The following is a 26,510-nucleotide window of genomic DNA, read 5'->3' on the forward strand; positions in this document are numbered from 1 at the left end:
CTGAAGTCAGACACTTAACCGACTGAGCCACCCAGGCACCCCTGTCAGACTATTAATTAATCAATGATAAAGGCATCAAATGCACAGAGCCGTCAGGCGGTAGTATAAAGGCTACAAAAGTTGTAGCTGTTAGTTCAGGAACAGTGAGGAGAGGGGAACATACCAGAACACCATGGGTAATGCTAAGAGAAATGATGTATTGAGACCCCATGTCACCTAATGATACCCGGTTTAGTGGGAAGTTGCTAGAAGCCCTTGATGTGGTTCCCTTATCAAATCACAGCGAAGGCAGGGTTATTTTATATATTTTTATATAATAAATAAATAATATATGTGTGCGTGTGTCAATCAAGAATTCACACCGACAATTTCTAAATAAAACAAAATCACTGCAATGATTTAAGAACGATTTGAGCTTTAGCTTCTGTTCTTTGCAAACAATTTAAAGAAATATGTATATGGAGAGATCGTTTCCATTCTTTAGAGGATAAAAAAAACTATTTAAATACTCGGATGCATATATTGACTCATATATTCATTTATATATTACTGTACCTGTTGCCAAAGATTTTGAATATCACACATCCTTCATGAATGCCCCGTGGGACATTTCAAAACCATATATGACAAGGGACAATGTTTTGTTAGGTGGAGACGCCCTGCACAATCATGAGACATCTCCATCCCTGGGCCGGGGCTCCCAAGAGCTAAGAGCACCACACGATCACCCCAAATCATCCCTTTATGTTTCCCAAATGTCCCGTGGAAACCCAACAGTCTGGGAGCCATTTGCGGGTCCAGTGGCTAAACACAGGATACGTTCTAAGAAGTCAGGCTTTGGATGTCTGAGCCTCATGGTATTGGGCCAAATTTGCATTTGTGTTCTCTCCTGCTGGTCTGTGAAGTCTCCTCGCTCAAGGGCTTCAAGTTTCTGCTTCAAGTTTCTGCGAGGACACACACACACACACCCGCCTCCCCAATCTATACGTTCGGGGAGGCAGTGACTTGCTTAAGATGGCAAAGAAAATAAGTGGCCAAGCCAGGAGCCAACCCCAGCCTTGATTCGTGACCCCTTTACCACTCAAGTGCCTCCCAGCACCCCTGTGGGGTGAACTTTCATCACACCCATTTCTAAGGTGCAAAGCAGAGTCTCAGGCAAGGCGGTTCCGCCTCCCCGGATCTCCCCTCCCGCAGCATTAGGAGAGAATGACTTCAGTTACCAACTTCAGTGTGGGCTCCAGACTGACTGCCTGGGGTCAAGTCCCTGCTCTGTCACTTCCCAAGCTGTGTGACCTTGAGCAAATGACGTTACCATTCTAGCCTCAGTTTGCTCATCTGTAAAGTGGAAAGAATAGCAGCTCTCACCTCAGAGAGTTGAGATACTCAGATACAGTCAAATACTGAGAAGGATGCCTGGCACACAGTATGTGCGGCGTAATTTGGGCTGTGATTACTGTTTATCCCGCCTTGCAAGTGGGCTAACAGGTGCAGAGAGCTAAAATAAGTTAACACGGAGTGGGGCGGGCATCCAGGACCCGGTCCTTAACCATAGCTGCAGCTCAGGGCTCTGAGCCTGCTTCCTCCTCTGTAAGATGAGGTCAAGAGCAGCACGCCCCTCACGGGGCTCTCGAAGGGAGACAGCTATCCCGTCCTGCGAGATACAGGGGATTGGAGAGACCAAAGCCAAGAAGAGTCAGGAAAGTTACAGAACAACAGAGATGCCAGGCTTCCCGGCGCCTTGGCCCCACAGCAGGACAACGGCGCCCTCTAGTGGCGGAAGCAAGCCCAGCAACCAAGCGTCCCACAGACTGTGAGCTAGACCCGAGGGCGCTCACTGCACCCTGGAAGAAACCGAGGCACAGAGACGTTGGGACAGTCGCCCGGGCCCACCTAAGTCGCAAGTGGTAGAGCTGGGGTTTTAGTCGCGGCAGTCCAGCCCAGTATCCACACGTTTTCCTCTTTACAAAAACTGTCCGCGCTCTAAATAAAGCCCACGCGCTGGGAAATCTCGGGCAGCGTGGGTCTTCGACGTCCAGGCGCGCGCTGGGCCCTGCAGGGCAGCTCGGCACCCCCAGCCCGCTCGCCAAACGCCGGCGGCACCAACCCGGAGGCCAGCTCTCCCGACCCCAGGAGCGCGCGCTGGGGCTTCAGCTGCTTCCGACCAAGCTCAGGAGTGCCGGGTTGGGGTACTCGGGGTTCTCGATGACCCCGGGGCCGAACTTGAGCTCCAGGAAGCGCCGGTAGTTGTTCGGCGCCTGCGCCACGAAGCCGGCAAAGGGCAAGGGCACGAGGGGCTGCAGGAAGTGTTCGGGGAACTCGACGTCCTGCCGGTGGTCCAGCCACGTGTCCTTGGTCATGACCCCGTTGCGGGGGTAGAAAGGCCACAGGTCCACGTGCAGATGGTTGCTCTCGCTGTACTGCACGCGGAAGAAGTCGCCCTCGACGGCCTTCTCCCACACGAAGCCGCGCTCGTCCACCACCGAGCCCGCCTCGGCCCCCCGCAGCTGCTCGCAGTTGCCCACGTCCTCCAGGTAGATGCCCAGGTCCACGTCGTAGTCCCACGGGATGATGTCCCCGTGGCGGGCGGCCCCCAGCAGCGAGCCGCCCTCCAGCCAGTAGCGCACGCCCGCCGCCTCCAGGACGCCCACCACGTAGCGCGCGGTCTCCCGCAGCGCGCGCAGGCAGCACGGGGGCGTCCAGCGCCGCTCGTAGAGGTAGGCGGGCGTGTCGCCCACCACCGTCCCGAAGCAGCGCGGCGTCTCCTTGCTGCAGCCGAACCACTCGAGCCGGCCGCCCTCGGCGCTCACCAGGCGGATGCCCAGCGCGCGCAGCAGCGCCGCCCGCCGCGCGCGCCCCTCGCGCTCCGCCTTCCAGCGCGCGTGGGCCGTGGCCAGAGGGGGCTGGCGCGCCGCGGCGAACGGCAGGTCCAGCAGCTGCACGGGCCAGCCGCGGAGGGCCGTCTGCAGGAAGAGGCCGGTGCCCACCGGCCGGGCCAGGGGCGCCGGCAGGTCGAAGAGGTCACGGGCGCGCAGGAGCACCACCGCGTCCCCGTCCAGGGCGTCGCAGCGGGGCGCCGAGGGGGCGGGGCCGTAGCGCGCGGTCCACTCCCGCAGGCTGACGTTCAGGGCCAGGCAGCGCGCGGGGTTGGCGGAGGCGACCGGGGCGGCCACCAGGCGTGCGCCTCCGGCCCGGAGCGCGTCCACCATGTGCTCCAGCTGGCCCGGCGCCTCGGCCCTCGCCCCGTCGGGCACCAGCGCCACGAATTCGGTGGCCACGTAGGTCTCGGGGCGCGAGGCCGCGGCGGGCCGGTCCAGGGCGGGCTGGAGTAGCGCCAGGCGGACGTTGGGAACCCGGGGCAGGGCCAGGGGGGGATAGGGGAGCGTGTCGGCGGCCACCACCACCGGCTGGGCTGCGTCCTGCTGCAGGAAGGAGTCCACCAGCTCTGGCACGGCGTTGTCAAAGGCCTCGAACTCGCGCACCAGGACAGTGACGCGGGGCCCGGCGGCGGCTCCACGGCGGGGACCGCGGGCCCGGGAGTTCCTGGGCTGGTGCTGTAGCCACGAGACATAGAAGAGGACCAGGAGGTTGAGCGTGATGGCGGCTGCCAGGGCAGCCTGGCAGCGGGTGAGCCGCATGGGGCCAAAGTCAGGCCCTAGCTGGGCCTCCGGCGCATCCTGGGGAGGGGAGAGTGAAAGGGGAGGCTGGTGCTGGTTGTCAGAAACCTCCTCCCAGACCCCCTTAATCCTCAGCATTGTCCTTCTCTCCTGGGCCTTTCTGTATGCGGTTTCAGCTCTGACTTGTCCTCCTCCAGGAAGCCCTCTGTGACTTCCCCGTCCCCCCTTCTGGGCTCCTTCGGCTCCTTGGGTTCTCCCACCCTAGCCCACCACTCTAAGTCATTACTGCGTGGGGACAGGTCTGCACCCTCCCACCGGCTGTGAGACCCACGGGGGCAGGCCCTGAGCTTGTCTCCATCACTACTGGGTCCCTCCTTCCACCCGGCACAGGACCTGGTGCTCAGCAAGTTTTTATCAAGTGATTCACCTTCCCGGCTTCCTTGTTCAATCCCACCTGTTCCTTATCCTTTTCTTTGTCAACTTCTCATTCTGTTTGGGGCTCAATTATAAACGCCCAACTCCATCCCCAAGCCCAGGCTGCACCTTCTGCCCCACCATTTGCTCCTCCAGGAAGCCCCTCCTGATCTCTCTCTCCTGTCCCTCTCACACCCCACCCTGGCTCCAGGGGGAGGCTGCAGCGGCAGCACTGGCCACCAAGCCCCTCCCCCACTCTCCCCTTCTCACTTCCTCAAATCCAGTGCCATCTGGTCCTCTCCTGATGGTCAGCCTGATCGTTTTGATTTTGCAAGAAAAGCTAGAGGCTCCTGGGTGGCTCAGTCAGTTAAGTGCCCACTTCAGCTCAGGTCATGATCTCACGGTTCATGAGTTTGAGCCCCGCGTCCGGCTCTGTGCTGACAGCTCAGAGCCTGGAGCCTGCTTCAGATTGTCTCCCTCTCTCTCTGCCCCTCCCCTGCTCTCTCTCTCTCTCTCTCTCTCTGCCCCTCCTCTGTGCTCATTTGCTCTCAAAATAAATAAATAAACTTAAAAAAAAAAAAACTACTAGCAACAGAAAGTAGAAAGGTGGTTGCCAGGGGCTGGGGGGTAAGGGGAAATGGAGTTGTTTAACGGGTATAGATTTCCAGTTTTGCAAGATTGAGAAAGTTCTGGAGACTGCACAATAATGGAGAATATACATAACACTACTGAACTATGCGCCTAAGAATTGTTAAGATGATAAATTTTGCTTTGTGTATTTTATTGCAACTAAAATTTTTTTTTTAATGTTTGTTTATTTAGAGAGCATGAGCAGGGGAAGAATAGAGAGAAAGAGAGAGAGAATCCCAAGCAGGCTCTTGATGTCAGCACAGAGCTGATACGGGGCTTAAACTCAGTGAACCATGATATCACGACCTGAGCCACCCAGGTCCCCCCAGAATTTTTTAAAGGCGGGGGGGCTGCATCAAAAGAGGGCTGGGGAGGTAGGGCACACCCACTCTTCATTCATCGGCCGCAGTCCTACGCGACCTCCAGGTGGCGTTGTCTCCCCGCGCCCCGCACCACTTGGCGCTCTGGCTCGCCTCCAGCACAGGAAGTGTAAGTGAGCTCTGAGCAGATACTCCAAATGTTTTCCCAGAAGGATTTCCATATGTTTCTAGTCTTCCCAGAAAGGGGTGGCATCAGAGACTCAGCTAATCTTCCCACCTCCTAGATCCTTCTGACCAAAGCTCCTCCTTCAGCCCTGGTCCACACAGATCCCCACTCGGCCTCCCCTGTTTCTCTCTCTTTCTTTTTTTTTAAATGTTTTTATTTATTTTTGAGAGAGAATGAGAGAGAGAGCATGTGTGAGGCGGGGGAAGGGGGCAGAGACAGCGACAGAGGATTTGAAGCGGACTCTGTACCGACAGCAGAGAGCCCCATGTGGGGCTTGAACCCATAAATACGAGATCATGACCTGAGCTTAACCTGAGCCACCCAGGGGCCCCTCCCTGGTCTCCTGACCAAATCCTCTCCCTGGTAACCTGAGGAGAAAGTTTAGGTTTCTTACAACATCCCACAAGCCCGTGGGTGACCTGTCCCTTGCTGGCCCACCCCTGCCATGGGTCAGACTCTATGCCTAGGACCTTTCTTCAAACAGATCTTATTTCTAAGTCTTTGTACATTCTGTTCCTTCTGCTCCCAAACACCCCTCCTCCCCATGCCTCTTTTCTCCTGGAGACCAAACACTACCTTACGCTTTAGGCCTCAGCTCTGATGCCTCCTACCCCAGGAAGCCCTCCCTGAAGCCCCAGGCTGGGTAGAAGTCCTTCATGGGCTGCCCATTCTGGTCGGGTATCATCTGGGGATGGGACTGTCTGCCCAACTAGACTTTGAGGCCCAGGAGAGTAAAGCCCGGGCTTCCTCCATCAGCTCTGTGTTCCCAGCACACGGCCGGGCACTGAAAGTGCACTTGGCGGGGCGCCTGGGTGGCTCCGTCGGTTAAGCATCCGACTTCGGTTCAAGTCACCATCTCACAGTTCATGGGTTCGAGCTCTGTGCTGACAGCTCGGAGCCTGTAGCCTGATTCAGATTCTGTGTCTCCCTCTCTCTCTGCCCCTCCCCGCTCGTGCTTTCTCTCTGTCTCTGAAAAATGAACACATGCTAACACACACTAACACACACACACAAAAGGAAAGTGCACTTGGTGAAGAAATGACGGCCAGGGTCACGGTTCTCTGAGTCTATGAGGCCTCAGGTTCCCGAAGCCAAACTCTGCATGATGGCTACGTGCCCTGCGTCTTCTGCCTCCTCTTCCCTGCCTCTCTCCTACCAGGAATAGCCTCCTACCTCTCCTCACCCATCCCAGGCCTGTTTGCCCTTCTCTGACCCAACTCGCCTGGCACTTAACAACCCAAGTTGCGCTTTAAGAGCAACTTCATTTATTAGATTTTTTTTTTATGTTCATTTTTTGATAGAGAGAGGGGGACAGAGGATCAGAAGCGGGCTCTGTGCTGACGGCAAAGAGCCTGATGCGGGGCTCGAACTCACGAACTGTGAAATCATGACCTGAGCCGAAGTCCGACACTTAACTGACTGAGCCACCCAGGCACCCTGACAACTTAATTTTTAGAACCTTGGAATTGCTTCTGGATCTTAGAGTGATTCTTCTTTCCTTCAGTCCTTCCCTCTCCTTCCCTCTGTTTATGGAACTCTTACAACGTGGCAGGCCCTGTTTGTGGCACTGGGAACACAGCAGTGGACACACAGCCCACAGAGACAGACAGCAACCCTGACCTCACATTACTGGGAGGAGGAGCCTTTGGAACCATAAAATCTGCGGAGTCTTAAAAATCTTATAATCTTAGGAACGCCTGGGTGGCTCAGTCAGTTAAGCTCCCAACTTCGGCTCGGGTCATGATCTCACAATTCGTGGTTTCGAGCCCCGCGTTGGATTCTGTGCTGACAGCTCGGAGCCTGGAGCCTCCTTCAGATTCTGTTATCTCCCTCTCTCTGACCCTCCCCTGCTCACACTGTCTCTCTCTCAGAAATAAATAAAACATTAAAAATTTAAAAAAAAAATCTTAGAATCTTAGAGCTTATGGACACGGAAGCACAGGAGAGACCGTGGACAGTTTCGGAACTTTTGGAAGATTCTAAAGAGACCACCTTCCTGCTCTGCCCACATCCCCAACAGTCCGTTCCACAGCCAGCGCCCAGAGGGATCCTGTTAAAACTCACATTCGATCCTGTCCTGCATCTGCTCCGACCCTTCTGTGGCTCACAACTCACTCAAAGGAAAAGCCAAGTCTTTACCGGGGCCCACTGGGCTCCACGTGATCCCCTACCCTCTCCCACTCTCAGCTCCAGCCACAATGGCCGCCAAACACCAGTGTTCAAATACATCCGGACATCAGGGCCAAAGATCAGCGGCTCCCTCTGCCTGGAGCTCATCCCCAGGTATCCACATGGCCTTCACCTCTGCTCAAATGTCACCTGTCCAGTGAGCCCTCTCTTTGGCTATTCTTTTTCAAAATGCACCTCTCACCCACTTTCCACGTGTCCTATCCCTGCATCTTCTCCCCTTGTCATTATCATGTAAATTTCACTTATTTGTTCCCTGCTGTAGACTCAGGGCACAGCTCAGTGCCTGATAGGTAGGAAGTGCTTAATAAATTTCAGTGGCACCGATGACTGAGTCCAGCTGTTCAGATGGGGAACGTGCGGCTCAGAGATAGAAACCATGGAGAACTCAGGTGTCTACCTCCCAGGCCTTGGCTCTCGGGATGCTCTGTCTGGCTGACTCTGTGCCCCGAGGTCCCCAGCAGGACACAGGACAGAAATCGGGTCCTCAGAGGGGCGCCTGGGTGGCTCAGTCGGTTAAGCGTCCGACTTTGGCTCAGGTCATGATCTCGTGGTTTGAGAGTTCAAGCCCCACATCGGGCTCTGTGCTGAGTTTAGAGCCCAGAGCCTGCTTCAGATTCTGTGTCTCATTCTCTCTCCGCCCCTCCCCTATTTGTGCTCTGTCTCTCTCTGTCTCTCAAATATAAGTAAGTGTAAAAAAAATTTTTTTTTTTAAATCAGGTCCTCAGAGACCAGTGGGCATGACAGTCAGACCAGCAGGCGAAGGCACCAGAGAAGAAAGAGAAAGGAATCGTCCAGCCCCCTGACAAGGTTGGTCTCGGCTTCCCCAGCTACAAAGGCTCAAACCTCCTTCATGGAGGCAAAGTGGATGAAATGATGATTTTGAAGGTGCGAATGTTCTATCTTTCCCTGAATCCCAACAGGATGGTAATATCAACAATTCTAACCACTTGTGATATGCCAGACCCGTTTCTGAGCACTTTACGCATACGAACTTGTTTGATCTTCTTGTTCTGATCACGTTTTAAGAATGGCAGCACAGAGAAGTGAAGTCACACACTCAAGGTAACACAGCTGGGAAATCGTGGACCCCAATGTGACTCACGAACCTGGTGCATTTTGTCCCCAGTCACATTTTCAACCATTGGTCATTCAACCGATGACCTCGCTATCTCTCTTGGATTCCTCAAGACAGCCCAGCTCTCTGTCAACCTTCAGGGAATGTTCGACGGGTGCCTTCAAAGCTGAATATGGCATATCCCTTAATTCAACCCGGTAACTCAACATACAGATAGTCACTGGGTACCCTCTCAGCCAGACCCTGTGTTCTGGGGACAAGGAATGACCAAGGCAGTCACTGGGCAAGCCCTCCAGAGGTAAGCGGACAAAAACCACACTCACGATGTACAGAGAGGTCAGGAAACCAGCAGGGGGTGTGACAGAGAAAAGGTGGTCAGGGAAGGAGAGGACAGTTAAGTGGGAACCTTGTCCCTGTCCATTCTCCATAAAACAATGTAAGTGGATCCAGGGGCGCCTGGGTGGCTTAGTCGGTTGGGCGTCCGACTTTCGCTTCGGTCATGATCTCGCGGTTCGTGGGTTCGAGCCCCGCATCGGGCTCTGTGCTGACTGCCAGCTCAGAGCCTGGAGCCTGTTTCAGTCTGTGAATCCCTCTCTCTCTGACCCTCCCCTGCTCGCGCTGTCTCTCTCTCTGTCTCTCTCCTAGAAATAAATAAAAAACATTAAAAAAAAACAACAACAACAATGTAAGTGGATCCAGAGTCCCTTCGGGCCTTGGTTCACCTGCCCTGGACTCTGATCTGGCCTGGGCCTCAGCTGCTACATCTGCAGAATGGGAATGTGATAGGTAAGAAAATGAGTGATACATGGGAAAGGCTTTGGGGAGAAGGGCAATCTCCACCTGAGTGCTGGTGACACTATGGGACTCCTTACCTCTGAGGCTGCTGTGGGAGCTCCCGGTGGGCAGTTCCTGCCCAGCTCAGCTGCACGCCTGAGGGAATGAGAACCAGAAAACCCCAAATCAGCCAATTTCGCACAAGAGCGGACGGCTTCATCTTACCTACAAAAGTGGCAATGGGAAGGTCAGAGAATCCTTTCGCTTGAAGTTCCATAAGCTCGGGCACCACCTGGGGTGTCTCGGGAACAGGTAGGAAGGATGTCAGTTATCATAGCAACTTATAACTATCCCTTCCGTATGAAAAGTGTCCAGAGAGGTGGGGCTAGAAGTGACCAGAGCTGTTACCGTGACAAGCCCTTCCCTAGAAATACTCCATCGTGAGACACAAACCTAAAACATCCCCTACCTTGGTGGGTCTGGTTCCTAGGGTCACTGGAAGGGAGGGGGGCTTTCCCCTCCTTGTTACCATAGGAACCAGGGTTTGACCTTGCCTGTTTCCACTTCCTGGTCCAGGCCCTGTAACCATAGCAACTATTCCTCAGCAGAGCATCTTCTCTAAATAAAAACACCTGGTTGGTTTGGGCCACAGACCTCCCACGATGCGAGAGGGGGGAGCCGGTTACCATGGTGACGCCAGCTGGGCGGCTAGGGGGAGGGGTTGGGAAAGAGGTGTTCTCTCCGCAGTCAGTGTCCTTGGGACTGGGGTCCTTGCTACCTGAGTGCTAGGTGAAGTTGCCATAGTAACCAAGTGAGGATAGGGGCAGAAAGACCACAGGGGGACTTAGGTTACCTTAGCAACCTTCCCCTCATCCAGGGACAGGACAGGTTTGGGACTTCATAACCACAAAGGGGGAGGGTTCCAGGCTGCGGAAGGGTTACCATGACTACCGACCCGGGCCAGGAATCAGGGAGGATGGGGCCACTGCTGAAATCACCCTTGGTGGTCGCCCTTTCTCTCTGACAGTGTTTGTCAAAGAGAGTAGCATTTGGGTCTGGAGGGGGTTAGAATCTTTGGGGCGAAGCTGGAGGAGAGGGGCAGAAAACGGCCCCTCCCAAAGTCCCGCTTTTCCCAGGGGCGCCCCTCGTGCTGGGCCTGGGTCTCCTCGGCCTTCCTCGAGGCGCGCGCTTCCGTCCCGCCCCCCCGCGCGCGCGGGCGCGCGCTCTCGGGGTCGACCCGGGTGGGCGCGGAGCGCGCCGGGCCTCGTTCCCATCACCGGCCCCCCCGGCCCCCGCCGAGCGCGCGCGCGGGCGGGGAGTGGGGGCGGTACGGCCGCGCAGGCGCGCGAGGCACAGCGGGCGCGCGGGCCGGCCCCGGGGCCTCCATGATGGAGGAGCGAGCGGCCGCCGCGGTCGCCGCCGCCGCCTCCTCCTGCCGCCCGCTCGGCTCCGGCGCGGGTCCCGGCCCGACGGGGGCGGCCCCTGCCTCTGCCGCTGCCCCGGGGCCCGGCCCGGCCGGTAAGGGAGGCGGCGGCGGAGGCAGCCCCGGGCCTACAGCGGGGCCCGAGCCCCTGAGCCTGCCCGGGATCCTGCATTTTATCCAGCACGAGTGGGCGCGCTTCGAAGCGGAGAAGGCCCGCTGGGAGGCCGAGCGCGCCGAGTTGCAGGTGAGCGCCGCCCCGGGACCCCCGACCCCCCGCCCGGCCCGGCCCGGCCTCACCCGCCGCCGCCGCCGCCGCCATCTTGGAGCAATGGCCGCCGGGACGGCCGGGGGGGGCGGGAGGGGACCGCGACCGGCCCGGAGACCGAGTGAGGGGCCGTCCGAGGGGGCTCCGGAGGGCACCCGGAGGCTGGAGGCGGGGGGGTGCGGCCGAGAGGAGGGGCGCGGGGCACCGGATCCGGCTGAGAGGGGGAGTGGGAGTGAGCGCACCCGCAGATGAGTTCCCGGGAGAGGGGCCTCGGGCCCTGAGAGCTCCGCGGAGGGTGGGGGGGAGGAGTGGGGGCAGGGGGTTCTTGTGGGGAGTGAGCAGAAGCCCGAAGGGGTGCCGAGGGGTCCCCACCTTCGTGGCTGACCAGGTGAGGGTGGGAGGTGGAGCCCGATGGGATTTGGGTGGGAGAGGGGGGCTTCGGGGGGACGTGGGAGCCGCCGAGGGCCAGAGTGCAACGGGCGAGGAACCGGCCTCGGTAGGGAGAGGAAGTCAGCGAGCCTGGGACCGGGTGTGTTTCGGATTGTTTGGACGGTGGAGGCGAAACGAAAGACGGCTGTATGAGGACTCAGGGGATGAGAGGAGGGCCTCCTCGAGGGGTCCAGGAGGAAGGTGTGTGCCCTCCCCTTGAAGGAGGGAGCTTTGGGGGAGCCCTGGCATGTGTGGCTGTCAGGGAGGAGTCCCCGGAGATAGAAGCACGGACAGGGCCCGGACTTGCCCTAGGAGTTTGGATGGAAGAGCGGCGGAGCGGAAACTCGTTTTGGGAGGAGGCGGCGGGATTTGAGATGCGAGGTGTGTGTAGGCTGTCAGGTGGAGAACCCTGGACTGGAGTGCGCTGGCGTCGAACGTGGACATAAGGGGACCTAGGATGGGGACAAGGAGAAGGGATCCAGGGCTACCTGGAAGATGGCAGGGAGAGAATTTTGCAGAGGAGGTAAACAGCATGGAAGAAGCACCTCAGAAGGACCCTGGGAGGAGATGTGTTTGTGGAAGTTTCTGGGCAAGGACCCTATGGCTTGTGGAGTAGCTCCGGAGCGGAGCGTGCCCAGGGATGATGTTTGGAAGAGTTGGAGGACTTGGCCTGGGTTATGTGACCTTGACAAGTGTGGGGTCTGTTTGCTGAGCGCCCCGCGGAGCCGCATGTCAGAGTTGTGAGGATTTGAAGGGATCCAGGGGTGGGCAGCGAGGACTCTGAGGGCTCCTGGGCTGGGGTATAATTAGCAGAAGCCGGGACTTATTTCTGGCAGCCCATCTTTCCCCTTCCGGTGCACCGTTTTCCTGTCCAGTTGATGTGGGGACCCAAATAACTGATTAGAATTTTGTCCAGAAGATGAATAAAGAGAGCGATCCGCAATTCCCTCCCCCTGGGCATCTTAGCTGTTTGGTAGCTGAGGCTTGGCATTGAGGTGGGAGAGGAGTCATTATGTAAGTGCCCCTCCATTCTCAGTTTCCGGAGCTCTTCTCAGATCTCAATACCCCATTATGTAGACAGGGCCCGTGGCATTGCCCTCACTTAGCTTCTTGCTGAAACTGATGGCAGCTGCTGCTTATTGGGCACATAGGAGGTGCCAGGCCTGTATGAAGCACTTTAGTTAGATGCATGGTATCCTTTAAGCCTTGCAACATTCTGGAAGGGTAAGTGATAGCATTCCCACCCCCACCCCCCCACCCCCGGCCGTGCTATTGGAGAAAAGAGTCCCAAAAGGGAAGGGAAGCTCTAGGACCGGCAGTGATTAATCTAGGATCACAGCCTGCGGGGAACTGGGCTGGTCTGTGGGCTTTGAAAAGGCTCATGCTCTACACGTCTCTGCTGCCCAGCACAGGTGAGGAAGCCGTTCCGGTGGCCTCCTCAGGATCGGGCAGACAGTCACGGGCGGGCCTGGGGTTGCCTTTTGGTCTCTGGGACTGCACGCCGGTGCGCCCTACAGCAGCCACCCTCCCACCGGCTCGTCTTTGCCACTGACCAGAGAAAAGTTGCCTGTTTATTCCCTCACCCAGTGGCCCTTGACAGGAACTCATGACAGCACCCAGGTAGGCCCGCCCAGGTCGAGGCCGCAGCGTCAGCTCACTTTGTGCTTCTGATTGCTCTTCATTCCGTCATGTTAGTAAAAGCGCACAGGTCTCAGGAGTGTGTGTGTGTGTGTGTGTGTGTGTGTGTGCGCGCGCGCGCACACGCGCACGTATGTAAGTGTGTACTTAGGACCAAGGAGAGTCCCCCGCTCTGTCCCTTCCCTGCTCTCCTCGGGAACTGCTACTGCTGGAAAGGTAGTTAGGCTCTGCCCTGTCATGTGATATGTATCATTTTGTGACTTTTTTCACAGTCTCTGTGTCTTGCTCTTCCTTCCCCATCAGCACAGAGAGCTTTCTGGTTGCTCTTGGTAACTCCATTCCGCTGGATGTTTGCACCATTCCTCCTTTAGCTGACTCTTGTGGGCAGACCTTTAGCCTGTTTGCTGCTTTTCCCTGTCAGAAATGGCGGGGTGACTATGTTCATATTCCCGCGGGAGCATGACGCAGGGCAGGGGGGTGGAGTGGGAGGGTGGAGACACTTAGCAGACGGGGGTGGGTTCTGCCAGGTTGTCCCCGGTCACAGCCCCAGGAGCAGCACCTCCTTCTACACACCTTTGCTCGAACGCTTACCACGTGCGGAGGTGTGACTTCTCCCGTGAGGTCCTGTAAGGCCTGGCCCGTATCAGACTTTTGTGCAGAACCCTGAATACCTCTTCTCCAAATAGCTGAGTTACAGCTGCTCCTGGCGCAGGACCCGCTGCGCATAAGCGTGTGGTAGAAAAGGCAGCCGCTTGTGGGGCAGGGGCACCCCAGGATGGGAGCAGGGAGGTGGCGCTGCTGCTTCATCAGATGGGGGGTTCCGAGAGGCAGGCAGTGCGGTTTCTGTCCTTCAGAAGCTTCCAGGCTAACCGGGGAGGCTGGTGTGCACAGGAGGCTGCGGAGAACTGTGCACACACAGGCCGAGTGCTTGATGGGGTGGCTCTGCTTGAAGCACAGCGATCATTTCCAGAAAGCATGAACTGTTGTAATGAAAGCATAAGCCCAAGGCATAAACGTTTGTGGTTTTATAGCTAACGTGTGTTGCGAATTTAAGGTAAATCGGCGCCAGGTCCAGTAAGCATGAGAGGTCACACACCCTGTAGAGGTTGTCGACCCGTGGCACTTCCAGGGAGGGCAGCTGGCTGAGGACGGGCGGACGCAGTCAGGGGACTCTCACCTGGACGCCCCGGTCGGCGCAGCGATGGGCAGAGGTCTGGCAGCCCTCCGCTCGCACCCACCCTGGGGGCTCTGATGGACTCAGGGGGGCGTCCTCCCGGCCAGGAGCCCCTGGAGCTAGTGAAGGAGGGGTGCGGGAGACCTAGGGCAAAGTGGGTCCAGAAGGGGAGCACATAGGACAGGGCTGGGACAGAAAGCTTGGCACCAGCTCCCGGGGGGTTGAGGTGCTGAGACTCCCCAAGAAGTTTTTTCGACGCCACCTGGCTGGAGAGGGGGACAGCCTCAGGGGAGGTGGCAGCCGTGTTTGAGCACAGATTGGGGGGGTGTTCTAACAGTCTGGCCAGAGGGAGTGGCAGTGGGTGGATGTGGTGGGTGGAGAAACTTCCAGGTCCTGGGCTTACCTGCCAGTCTACCACGGCACTTGGCATTCGCGGGTCAGACAGACAGCGCTGGCTGCTGGCGTTTTCAGAGATGGGATGGACCGGCCACCAGCGCTTCCCCTTTCCGTGGGATTCCACTGAATTGGTTTGCCGTTTCAGCCACATGTTTGTGGTTCTCTCTTCTCCCTTTGCCAGAGGAACTGGGGAGGGGACGGCGGAGCAGAGTGGGCTGAGCTGGGTTCTTGCACCATGATTAGAAGGGAGCTGAGGGCTTGACACGGTGGCAACAAGGAGATAAAGGGGCCGGGCTGAGCACGTGTGAGGGTCTGGCTCGTTCTGGACTTTCCTTTCTTCCCCCACAGACGGAGGTCACCTGTGTTATCTATCAGTCCTGCCTCCTTATCACCTCAAATCCACTCACCAACGCCCCCATCCCAGTCTCAGCCACTGTCATTTCTCCCTGGCACTTCTTTTTTTTTTTTTTTTTTTTTTTANGTGCTGACAGCAGAGAGCCCCAGGCAGAGCTTGAACTCAGGAACCATGAGATGGTGACCTGAGCGGAAGTAGGATGCTTAACCAACTGAGCCACCCCCACAAGGAACCTTTTAAAGACTTTTTTAAATATATTTTTTTATTTATTTCTAGGAGAGAGAGAGAGACCGCGTGAGCAGGGGAGGGTCAGAGAGAGAGGGAGATACAGACTCCGAAATAGGCTCCAGGCTCTGAGCTGGCAGTCAGCACAGAGCCCGACGCGGGGCCCGAACCCACGAACCTTCGCGAGGTCATGACCTAAGCGAAAGTCGAACGCTTAACCGACTAAGCCACCCAGGCGCCCCTCTCCCTGGCACTTCTGCGACTGCCTCCTGGGACTGGCCTTTAGCTGTGTGGGCACGCACCTCCCCCCAGGCCATCGGTTCTCCCCGGCAGAGCTGGAATGCTATTTGTCACAAGCACTGATCACATCTCTCCCTTGCTTGAAACCCTTCCATGGCTCTTAGAACCCTGTGCTCTTAGGACGACCTTTGAACTCTAACTTGGTCTGCGGTCCTTTCTCGGGCCTACGAGGCTCTCAGCCTTTTGTCACGAACCCCGTTACACATTCTGATGTGGCCGTCCTGGCATCGATTTATGACCCCACCAGTGGAATACGAGCGTGCCTGTCTCCTCGGTTCTCAGCCAGTGCCGGGCGTCACTTTAGCACACGCTCAGTTCTCAGCCGACTGGAGGGAGAGACCTGGTCCCTGGAGCAGGACACAGGTGACAGTAGCTTGTGGGCACAGCTCTTGTCTCTGTCCTCTGCCAGCAGCACAGTCCGCTCCGCTGGCTAACTTCTCACAGCCTTCAGGTCTTGGCTGGACTGTGCATATTAACTCCAGGAACACGTTGGGGACCTTCGTCCCATAACATCCTTTGCTCCCTCACTGTGGCCCTGGTCACGTCGTATGCCGGTCGTCGGTGCTCCCGCCTGTCTCCTGCACTGCACTGAGAGCTCTGTGGGGCCAGGAGCCACACGCAGGACCTGGCTGTCACGGGCAGTCCCAGGCTCTGGAGGTTGAATGAACGCAGGCTCTCAGTAGGCTGTACTGGCGCTGGGAAATAGAACACTGGCTGTGGAAGCCGTGGAGGGTTGGGTGGATGGTGAGGACGTAACTCGGGGCTTGTGTTCGGTGACCTTTCCTTCTCCACCTCTCCCCCCACCTTCTAAAATAGACGGGACAGGGCAGAGTGGGATGACTGAGAAGATACACAAAGGACAGACATTTCAGACGTCCAAGATGGTAATTACATGAGAGTCTGCCTGTCTGGTTTCAGATCTTTTCTTACCTATGTGTTGATGTAATGTTTGTTTGTTTTGAGAGAGAGGGGGAGAGAGAGAGAGAGAGAGAGACAGAGTGTGAGCAGGGGAGGGCCAGAGAGGAGACACAGAATCCGAGCAGGCTCCAGGCTGTGAGCTGTCAGCACAGAGCCCAACGCGGGGCTCGAACCCACGAACTGTGAGATCATGACATGAGCCAGAGTTGGACGCTCAACTGACTGAGCCACCCAGGCGCCCCTGTGTTGGTTTAAAACGTAGAGGAAAAACAGTGTTTAGAACGGGGCAGGGGGATGTCCCATTCCCTCAATGGATGGAGGGTTTTTCCTCCCCACAGCGTACCTGGTGACATATAGTGATCTGTTGATTATTTGTCTCCCCCCCGCACCCCGTAACCTCCATCTCTTCATGTTTAGTGCTCTTCTCTGTCTGCAGTTGTATCTGATACATAGTTGGGGCTCACCCAGTAAATGTTGGTGCAGTAAATGAGTGAACATGTGAAACTTTTGTCTTACATCAATGCACATGTGTCTCTTTTTATTTTCTCAAAAAGAAGCCTATGGTGCAGTTACGCCTGTAGGCTAGCTGCATCCCCGGAAGTGGACCTGTCAGGACAAAGGGAAAGTGCCTTTAACATTCTTTTTTTTTTTTTTTTTTTTAAATACTTTTATTTATTTCTAGGAGAGAGAGAGAGAGACAGCGTGAGCAGGGGAGGGCCAGAGAGAGAGGGAGTCACAGACTGAAACAGGCTCCAGGCTCTGAGCTGGCAGTCAGCACAGAGCCCGACGCGGGGCTCGAACCCACGAACCGCGAGATCATGACCTAAGCGAAAGTCGGACGCTTAACCGACTAAGCCACCCAGGCGCCCCAGTGCCTTTAACATTCTTATAGACACGGCCAACTTGCCCTCCAGGAAGGGTGCGTCGATTTATGACCCCACCAGTGGAATACGAGCGGGCCTGTGTCCCTGGGTCTCGGCCAGTGCCGGACATTACTTAGCACACGCTCAGTTCTCAGCCGACCGGAGGGAGAGACCTGGTCCCTGGAGCAGGACACAGGTGATAGTTGGCTTGTGGGCACAGGCTGTGCTGCACTGCCAAGTGCACGGGACGGATAGGTCACGGCCCTTGGAACCCCGAGGAGAGGCAAAGCAGTGAGGGCGGGCATCTGACAGCCTGCTGAAACTTGCAGTCCTGGAGCAGGGCTTTGAGAATGGTTGTGTCCTGGAAAAGGGGTCTGTGGCCAGACGCGGGGCTGCTGGTGGAGGCATTGAAGGCCCCCAGCAAGCACGTGGTGTTTGGGGGTCGGCTCCAGGAAGAGGCAGCCGCCTGTGGGGCAGGGGGCCTGGGAGCCACAGACATCTCCGCTCAGTGGGGCATGGGGCTCTGGGGATCTTAGCTCCCTTAAGGAGCTGGGCCCATTTCAGCGTTGTGGAAGAACGGACAGGGAGAAGAAAAACAGTAGGCAGGAGCTGGCATTTATTAGCCCTTCTTCTGTGCTAGGCCTCGGACTGAGAAGAACTTAACACATGAGGGGCAGGCACTCTCGTGAGCCCCATTTTCTAGAAGGGGAAATGGAGGCTCAGAGAAGGCCGATGACCTGCCTAAGATCATGCAGCAAGTAAGTGGCCGAGCCCGGCCTGCAGCTCAGGCCGTCCCAGCCTGTGACAGCGGAGCACTTGGGGAGAAGCCAGGGTTGAGCCCTGCTCTCAGGGCTTTGGCACAGGACTTCTGGAACATGGTCAGGGGCCAGGATCCTGCCTCGAAGGCCATTGGCCCAGTGTCTCCAAAAGACCTGTTGACAGACCAGAGCAGACTGGGGTAGCCATGCCAGCAGACGGTGTGAAGTGGTTGGCAGGGGCCCTGGGCCATGTCTGTGGCATGTCTCGCTCACCCTGGGCAGACTCCAGTGGGACGCGTGGTCCCCACGGTGGGGGGGGGGCGGGGGGGAGGGTGGTAAAGCTTTTGCATTGGAGCCGGAGCTGAGCTGAGCCACCCACTCTTGTCCCGAAGCTCCAGAAGTAGCTTCCTCCGCCTGCCAGAGACAGATGCTCTGGTGGAGACAGTGAGGCGCCACCTCCACCGGCAACGTAGGGGACAGCACCTGCCTTAGGGCCGGGGAGAAGGAGCCCAGGGCTCTCGATGCCTACCTCCCCCACCCTCATCCCCGATCCGACTTCTCCCCACGAGGCAGGGGCCGTGCTAGGCCCGAGCTGGCCCCTTTCGAATTGCAAGGGTTAAGACTCCTCCTCAGCTCTTCTGCGGTGGGCTAATGGCAGGGGACTCTGGAAACAGATCCAGCATGCCCTGTCGCTGCTCCATTGGACCCTGGCTCGGGGTCTTCACGCCTGAAGAAGTGGCTGCTGCATGTCATTGTGGGGGGAGGCGCTGGCGCTGATTGTCCCCGCGTGAGCGAGGGCCGCGCATCAGTGAGCCTGAGCCCTACTGCCTTCCTGTGTGCTCCTGTCTCCCCAGGCTCAGGTGGCCTTCCTCCAGGGGGAAAGGAAGGGCCAGGAGAACCTCAAGACAGACCTGGTGCGCCGGATCAAGATGCTGGAATATGCGCTGAAGCAGGAGAGGTGAGCCCACCGCCCTGCGGCCCTGCCTTCTGAAGTCGGGCCTGACGGGAGGCTCAGGAGGCTGCGGCGCCTTCCGGCCGAGGGAGGCTTGGGGTCGGGCATTCTCTTCCCCGTCACCCAGCGCTGTGGGGCTCCCGTGGGGGCACGGACAGGGTGGAGTCCGGGGTAACTGCTGGTGACAACATGCGTAGTGGCGGCGGCCCCGGCTGATCACTCACCGCCTCAGTCCCCCTCCAGCCGCCTGACGGGGTCAGTGAGGCTTCCAGAGGCCGAGGATTTCTTCAGGGGCTCCTGGAGCTGGGGTAGCTCCCCACTGTCTGACTCCAAAGAGTGGGTCCCTCTCAACGTCCCGTGTGGTGCCTCTTCCACCAGGGCTGCTTCCTGGAGGCCGGGGCAAGGGCGACTCCGCTTCCGCGCTGGGGGAGCTGGCTGGGGGGACCCCGGGACCCGGCATGGCCGAGGTGAACCCAGTCCGCCCTTCTGCATCCGTCATCCAGTAATCCTTTTGCCCTTTCAGGGCCAAGTATCATAAGTTGAAGTTCGGGACCGACCTGAACCAGGGGGAGAAGAAGCCAGAACTGGCAGAACAAGGTACCCGCTGTGCCCCCCCAACCCTGACGTGACGGAGTTGTGCGGAGCCGGGCCACCTCCGCCTTACTTCACACCACAGGAAGCAGACCTGGCCGAGTGGGTGGGGGGGGGGGTGCTGGGGAGGCTTGAACCGCACTCCGCACCCCTCTTCGTGGGCTGCCCTGCAGGGATGGCGGGGAGGGGAGATAGTGGTGAGGAAGCCTGTCCTGCCTGCCGTTCCTCTGTAAACGGAAGACAGTGTCCCTGATGCTCTAAGCTCCTGGACCAGGGCTCTTGTCACCAACAGGTGCCAGGTCGGGGGAGGTGTGTACAGAAGCATGAGAATGTGGAGGGGGACGTGCTAGGGGACGGAGCCATCGGGTGGGACTGGAGCAAGTGGCGGGGCGGCAGAGGCGACAGGCTGGGTGACCCACCAGCGGCGTTGCTTATACCAAACCCCTCCTGCCAGGACAGGACAGGAGCTCCACGGGGCGAGGGCTTTGTCCCCAGGGTGGCCCAGGCGCCGGCCAGGAGCCTGGCAGATGCCCAACAAATAGTTAATAGAATAAACAGACGGCCTGATTTAACCCTCACAGCGATCCCGAGAGGTAGCTGCAGATGTTATTAACTAATTTTCTCGGAAGAGGAAACTGAGGCTCGGGGACGTAAAGCAGCTGTTCGGGGGCACACAGCTGGGCAACAGCGGAGCCCGGGGTCTGCTCTGTATACGCTCTCGGGACGGGGTCGGCTTCCTGCGCAGAAAATGAGAGTAGAGGGTGTTGGAGGCGAGAGGGTAGGTTTCAGACGCTGTCAGGTAGGGGCTCAGCGGGACCTGTGACAGTGACCCGATGGTGACCCACGAGGGCTTGAGGGCGAGGCAGGTGGCGGAGGTGACGGGTCCCCGGCGGCACCCTAACGCAGCCTGCCTCCTTTGTCTCCGCTCTGCAGTCTCCAATGGCCCCGTGGAGTCAGTCACCCTGGAGAACAGCCCGCTGGTGTGGAAGGAGGGGCGACAGCTTCTCCGACAGTGAGTGTGCAGGGCAGGGTGAGGGCTGGGGCGGCCAGAGCGACGCGCTTGGCTCCAGAGATGAGCTGGAAGAGTCCACGGTCCTTCCTGTCCCCGCCGGGTAGGGGGACAGAGCCATCAGGGTCCTTCCTGGCCTGTCACGCCTCGGGTGGAGCCTTGCCTGCAGGAGGCAGCCACGCGGGACCCTTGCTCTTGAGAGGTGACCCCAGGTGCCCCGGCTTTAAAAGAAAAGGGGGTAACATTAAATTGTTTTTCGTTGTTAAAGAGACTTGTGGTTTTCTGTATTTATTTTTATTTTTTGAAGAAGTGGTTTTTTTTTTAGGTTTCTTTATTTTGAGAGAGAGAAAGAAAGAGAGCAAGGGAGGGGCAGAGAGAGTGTAGGGGAGAGAGGATCCCAATCTGTCAGTGCAGAACCCGATGGGGGGCCTGCACTCATGAGCTGTGACATCAGGCCCTGAGCCAAAACCAAGAGTCGGATCCTTACCCGACTGAGCCACTCAGGCACCCCGCATCCCCGATTTCCTTCAGCTAAACATCGGGACGTGGGTTGCTAGCTTACAGGGTGTGCAGGCGGTCACAGCAAAATGGTTGTGACACGCAGCACCTGACGAGTGCCTGTCACGTGCCTGGCCCTGTGCTGAGCGTCGTGCCGCGTCGATGCCCCGCAGGCGTCGTGTGCAGGAAGGCCCTGGGCTCCCCCACAGCAGAACCGCAGGGAGGGCGTGCGTTTGCCTGAGGTGACAGCACTGGCGGGTGGAGGGTCTGAGAGGAGATCTCGGGCAGTCCACCTCTAGAGGCCCACTCCTCCGCCCCTGTGCTCCCCTGCCTCTCCCTGCGGCGGAGGGAGCCTCAGACACAGCCAGGCTCTGGGGAGGACACACCAGGTGAAGGCAGGTGTGGGCGGGGCAGGCTGGGGGAGTCCCCAAGGGACAAGGTCATGGTGAAGGTGACAGGCTTCCCGAGGAGCCCCCAGAGGACCAGCAGGGGACTCTGGTCTCCTATCTTTTAAAGCCACAGATCCCCACAATTGATTTTACCTGCTGTTTGTGACTTTTCTTTCTTTCTTTTTTTTTTAAATGTTTTATTTATTTCTAGGAGAAAGAAAAAGAAAGAGAGAGAGAGCGTGAGCAGGGGAGGGTCAGAGAGAGAGGGAGTCACAGACTGAAACAGGCTCCAGGCTCTGAGCCGGCAGTCAGCACAGAGCCCGACGCGGGGCTCGAACCCACGAACCGCGAGATCATGACCTAAGCGAAAGTCGGACGCTTAACCGACTAAGCCACCCAGGCGCCCCTGTTTGTAACTTTTCGACCAGTCCCAGCTGGCTTCCACTTTTTTTACATTGCAGAAGTAATGAACCCTAATTTGTAGAAGTGAGTAGAGCAAGTTGTAAAGGTTTCTCCCACGTCTCGAATCCTTTACTCTGAAGGTTGAAAGTAGCTGCTGCTGAGTTTAGTGGGTGTTTTTCCAGGCCTCATGGGGGGCATAGTTCAAATATGCGCTTGCATGTGGTCTTACAGTTTTGCTAACGGTAACACTTTTTTTGTGTGTGTTGATTTATTTTGAGAGAGGGAGAGAGTTCGAGCAGGGGAGGGGCAGAGAGAGAGGGAGACAGAGAATCCCAAGTGGGCTCCACACTATCAGTGCAGAGCCCGACGAATCAGTGCAGAGCCCGACGAGGGGCTTGATCTCATGAACTGTGAGATCAGAACCTGAGTCGAAGTCAGACTCTTATTGACCAAGCCACCCAGGTGCCTCAACACTTTTTTTTTTTTTTTTAAGGAATTATATGGATCATGTAACTTATGTTTTGTGAAACTGTGTATTGTGGCTGTCTTGGTACTCTGCCTCCTTTATTTTTTGCCTAGTATCCCCATCAGTCATTTGTGGCCACAGTCCTCTGCAGATTTTGGCTCTTCTGTACGACATCCCTGAGAGCGTGTGTGGCTGCACTGTGCCTGTTTATAAAGGCTTCCCCTGGAAATAGACTTGAAAGTCAAACGGCGGGGTCAGGGCAATGCTTATTTAAAATACTGGTGTGCTGGGACGCCTGGGTGGCACAGTCTGTTGGGCACCTGACACTTGATCTCGGCTCAGGTCATGATCTCACGGTTTATGAGTTCAAGCCCCACTTCGGGTTCTGCACTGATAGCATGGAGCCTGCTTGGGATTCTGTCTCTCCCTCTCTGCCCCTTCCCTGCTTGTGTGTGCGCTCTGTCTCACTCTCTTTTTCTCTCTCTCAAAGTAACTACATAAACTTAAAAAAAAGAAAATCTGAAATACTGGTGTGTGGGGTCACCTGGGGGCTCAGTCGGTTAAGCGTCCGACTTTGGCTCAGGTCATGATCTCACGGTTTGTGAGTTTGAGCTCCGCATCAGGCTCTGTGCTGACAGCCAGCTCAGAGCCTGGAGCCTGTTTCAGATTCTGTGTCCCCCTCTCTGTGAGTAGAGGAGTCTACTTACACTTTGCTTCTCTCAGAAGTAAATAAACATAAAAAAAATTTTTATTAAAAGAAATACTGGTGTGTAGTGTATTATTATTATTTTTTTAAATGTTTTATTTATTTCTAGGAGAGAGAGAGAGCGTGAGCCAGGGGTGGGTAAGAGAGAGAGGGAGTCACAGACTGAAACAGGCTCCAGGCTCTGAGCTGGCAGTCAGCACAGAGCCCGACGCGGGGCTCAAACCCACAAACCGCGAGATCATGACCTAAGCGAAAGTTGGACGCTTAACCAACTAAGCCACCCAGGCACCCCCGTAGTCTGTTATTGTTTTAACGTTTATTTATGTTTGAGAGACGGAGCATGAGCAGGGGAGGGGCAGAGAGTGGGGGAGACACAGAAGCCGAGGCAGGTTCCAGGCTCTGAGCTGTCAGCACAGAGCCCCGTGTGGGGCCCAAACACCTGAACTGTGAGATCATGACCCGAGCCCAGGTCGGACACTTAACCAAATGCGCCCCCAGGCGCCCCTGCAGCATAGTCTTCGGTCACTTCTCCACAAAGGCTGAACCCCATCCCAGTTGGCAGCAGCCACCACTGTACACAAAGCCCGGAGACGCCTGACCTGCGTGGCGCTGTCTCCCTGCAGGTACCTGGAAGAGGTGGGCTACACGGACACCATCCTGGATATGCGGTCCAAACGCGTGCGCTCCCTGCTAGGCCGCTCGTTGGAGCTCAACGGGGCCGTGGAGCCCAGTGAAGGTGGCTCTAGGGCCCCACCAGGCCCCGGGACGCTCGGCGGCGGCAAGTCGCTGCTGGTGAAGCAGATCGAAGAGCAGATCAAAAGGTGAGCCCTTGGTGAGACCGGACAGGTCCCTCCGTCCGTGTCCTCTCCTCCGATGTCTGACAAGTCGACAGTGCTGCCCGGTGCTCTGGTGGCCGCTTCCCTCCTGGAGAGTATCGTGGCTCCATTCGTTCCAGCACCTGTGCTGCCTTCACCGTGGGTCCGCTGGATCCTCTCCGGGCCCCCTGCGCGCTCTCCCGTGTGCCGTCGTGTTCGTACCGCCTTGTGCCACAGCTCACGTCCCGCCCGGTGCCTCTCCTGAGGCTCCGGCCTTAAGGTGCTCAGCACACAGAGCACCTGCTGAAGGCAGAGGCTGGGCGGCCACCCAGTACCCCTCTCTCCCCACTGTGGGGAGCGAAACGCACGGCCGCCGCCCAGGGGAGCTCTTACTTGTCCATCGTCTTGCCGCTGGTAGGTCATCAGCATCAGTGACTTGACATTTGCTGGCGCTCCGTGCCGGGCAGAAGGGCGAGGAGGAAGAGAGGTCGGGGCTGGCCCTGCTCTGAATGGGCCGGCGGGGCCTCTTCACCAGGCCACATCTGGGCAGAGACCCGTGGGAGGAGGCTTAGTGAGTCGTGCACAGGCCAGAGGGAGAGGGCACAGCGATTGTGTCAGGGGCCCGAGGCGTGGCCCGTGGAGGAACCACGGCCGGGCGGCAGTGGCTGCAGCGAGCGAGCACGTGGGGGGCTGTGGTCTGCGGTGAGGTTGAAATCTCGGGAGTCAGATGAAGTGGGCTGCACCGGCCACGGTAGGGAGCTTGGATTCCTCTCTACAGCTTGTGGGAAGGCCGTGCTTTCAAGCGGGGGTGTGACGCGATCCGGTGTGCTGGTCGCCTTGCAGAAGGAAGGGAGCCTCCTGCGTCATCCTGGCGAGGGGGAGGGCCCGAGCCGCGGAGGGGGCGCCAAGTGGCCCGCCTGCCTGTGGGTTTTCTTTTTAAAGGAGTGGCTGTCAGGGAGAGGAGGGAAGCTGGGAGGTGGCTTCAGGGTTTGGTCCAAGCAGCCTTGACTGCGGCAGGGGAGACGGCGAGCGGAGCGAGCGGAAGGAACATCGAGGGAGCTGTTGAGGGTGGGCGGAGTCCGCCGTTGGCGGCCCCAGTACAGGTGACGAGTGGCCAGCCTGGAGCTGGGGGGAGGGCTGGGCTCCGAACCCCCCTCTTGCTCACCAGTGTGCGGGCGGGGTTGGCACGCTAGAGGCCGCAGCCCGGGAGGCTGGACGGTGCAGCAGGGTGGCGGGAGGAAACCCCGGAGCGGAGCCCGGCTGCTGGGCACAGAGCAGCTCTGCCGAGAGGCCGCGGGTGCCGGGTTTGGCAGCCTGGAGGAAAGCTCTGTCCTCCGGGCGGTGTCCATACACCTGGGCAGTTGGGAGGAACTCTCCAGAGCGTCGGCCCTGTGGCCAGGAAGGAGGATGTTTGCATTTATCTGAACTTTGAATCCCACCCGGTTTTCTCCCTTGGAGTCCGGTTTGGGCAAATACCTCCTTTGTTAAACCCTGTTATCCGGTCGGAGGCGTTAGACGGTTGGCCAGGAGTGGAAATGGGAGGCCATCTGTCATTCGGGAGGGTGCAGGCCCGCTGACGGCTGGGCTGCCGGTAGGGAGCTGGGCATTTGCAGAGTGACCGGTTCCTCTTCCCGCCAGGCGTGTCTGCCTCTCCCTGCCCGGCGCCCCGCGCCTGTGGGTTTGGCACCTGCGGGTTTGCCCGGGGCCGTGGGAACGTGGGCCGCCCTCCTGCCCCAGCACGTGGAGGTGTCCCTGGGCAGAGGCGGGGATCGCGGGCCGGGCTGTGGCCACCTCCCGAGTTTTGTCGCCTGATGGGACTGACGTCCCCTCTGCTCCCCTCCCCCCATCACGGGCAGGAACGCGGCGGGCAAAGACGGCAAAGAGCGCCTGAGCGGCTCGGTGCTGGAGCAGATCCCCTTCCTGCAGAGCTGTGAGGACGAGGACAGTGATGACGACGACGAGCTGGACAGCGTGCAGCACAAGAAACAGCGGGTGAAGGTGCGCTCGCCGCCCCCAAGAGGGTCCCCTGCTTTGGGTACCGGTGCCCCCCCGGGTGCTCTTGGGGCCGGCTCTCCCGCCCAGCCCCTGCCTCGGGAACTCGTCAGGGCTGCCTCGTCCCCGCGCGCGTTTCCTCCCATCCGGCTGCTCACATGGTCCCGAGGGGCCTGAACTCTCCAGACCAGCCCGCCACACGCTGCCCTGTCCCCGTGCTCTGTCCCTTGGGCCCGACCTCCATCACCCACACCAGGGGCTCTCCGTCTTCTCCCTCAGTAGGTTGTGAGCCCCACCAGGCAGGGGCTGCGTGCGTCCTCTCGCTCTTCTCTCCCCAGCACCTGGCACGGGTGGCGGCTGGGGTCAGCCTGGGGCCAGGTTGGGGCTCCTGTCGGGGACTTGGCAGTTCCGAGTGTCAGGTCTGCCCTGTGTCAAGACCTCGGCGCGGGCACTGGCCACAGGGCAGAGTCCACATCTCAGCTTGGCTTCGAAATAATGGCCTGAGGCCCCTTTAACCCCTGCTCCTCGACTGCCAGAGCCACCGTGTTCCCGCCATTTCCGCGGCACTGTCCCCAGGCACGGTGCGGGCTCACCTGTCCGGTGAGCAGGCCTCGCTTTGGGCCTCACGGGCCCAGCTCTGCTCCAGCAGCAGCGACGGGGGGACAGAGGCCCGGTCCCTGGCGTGCGGAGCCGGCAGCCGGCG

General features: G+C 58.1%; 2 protein-coding genes across 6 annotated transcripts in view; one reads left to right on the forward strand and one right to left on the reverse strand.

The window, feature by feature from the left end:
• On the reverse strand, positions 1-10,988 carry LOC120241054 (fukutin related protein). 2 transcript variants are annotated; one of them, XM_039245969.1, is made up of 3 exons: positions 10,964-10,988; positions 9,342-9,468; positions 1-3,674 (listed from the first exon to the last, which is right to left on the reverse strand). In XM_039245969.1, exon 3 carries the CDS (start codon positions 3,633-3,635, stop codon positions 2,148-2,150), a length of 1,488 nt encoding a protein of 495 aa, XP_039101900.1. In that variant the 5' UTR covers positions 3,636-3,674; positions 9,342-9,468; positions 10,964-10,988; the 3' UTR covers positions 1-2,147. The 2 variants fall into 2 exon arrangements, with proteins under 2 accessions (XP_039101900.1, XP_039101909.1); XM_039245978.1 differs by having other exon boundaries at positions 9,342-9,399; positions 10,964-10,976.
• The window catches only part of STRN4 (striatin 4), a 26,787-nt gene continuing 10,866 nt past the window's right edge, over positions 10,590-26,510 (forward strand). For 3 of the 4 annotated variants that reach the window (XR_005530816.1, XR_005530818.1, XM_039245947.1), the window contains exons 1-6: positions 10,590-10,910; positions 18,842-18,945; positions 19,463-19,536; positions 20,464-20,542; positions 23,624-23,821; positions 25,672-25,813. Coding sequence is in view for 1 of the 4 variants with exons in the window: in XM_039245947.1 (XP_039101878.1) it covers positions 10,629-10,910; positions 18,842-18,945; positions 19,463-19,536; positions 20,464-20,542; positions 23,624-23,821; positions 25,672-25,813 (879 nt within the window). In the remaining 3 variants the exon portion in view is untranslated. Of the gene's footprint in view, positions 10,911-17,869; positions 17,988-18,841; positions 18,946-19,462; positions 19,537-20,463; positions 20,543-23,623; positions 23,822-25,671; positions 25,814-26,510 lie in introns of all 4 variants that reach the window. The other variant, XR_005530822.1, reaches the window with a different exon arrangement.

The sequence above is a fragment of the Hyaena hyaena genome, unplaced genomic scaffold (genome assembly GCF_003009895.1).
Source record: "Hyaena hyaena isolate Hyena2069 unplaced genomic scaffold, ASM300989v1 scaffold_9, whole genome shotgun sequence".
In the NCBI taxonomy this organism is placed as follows: Eukaryota; Metazoa; Chordata; class Mammalia; order Carnivora; family Hyaenidae; genus Hyaena; species Hyaena hyaena.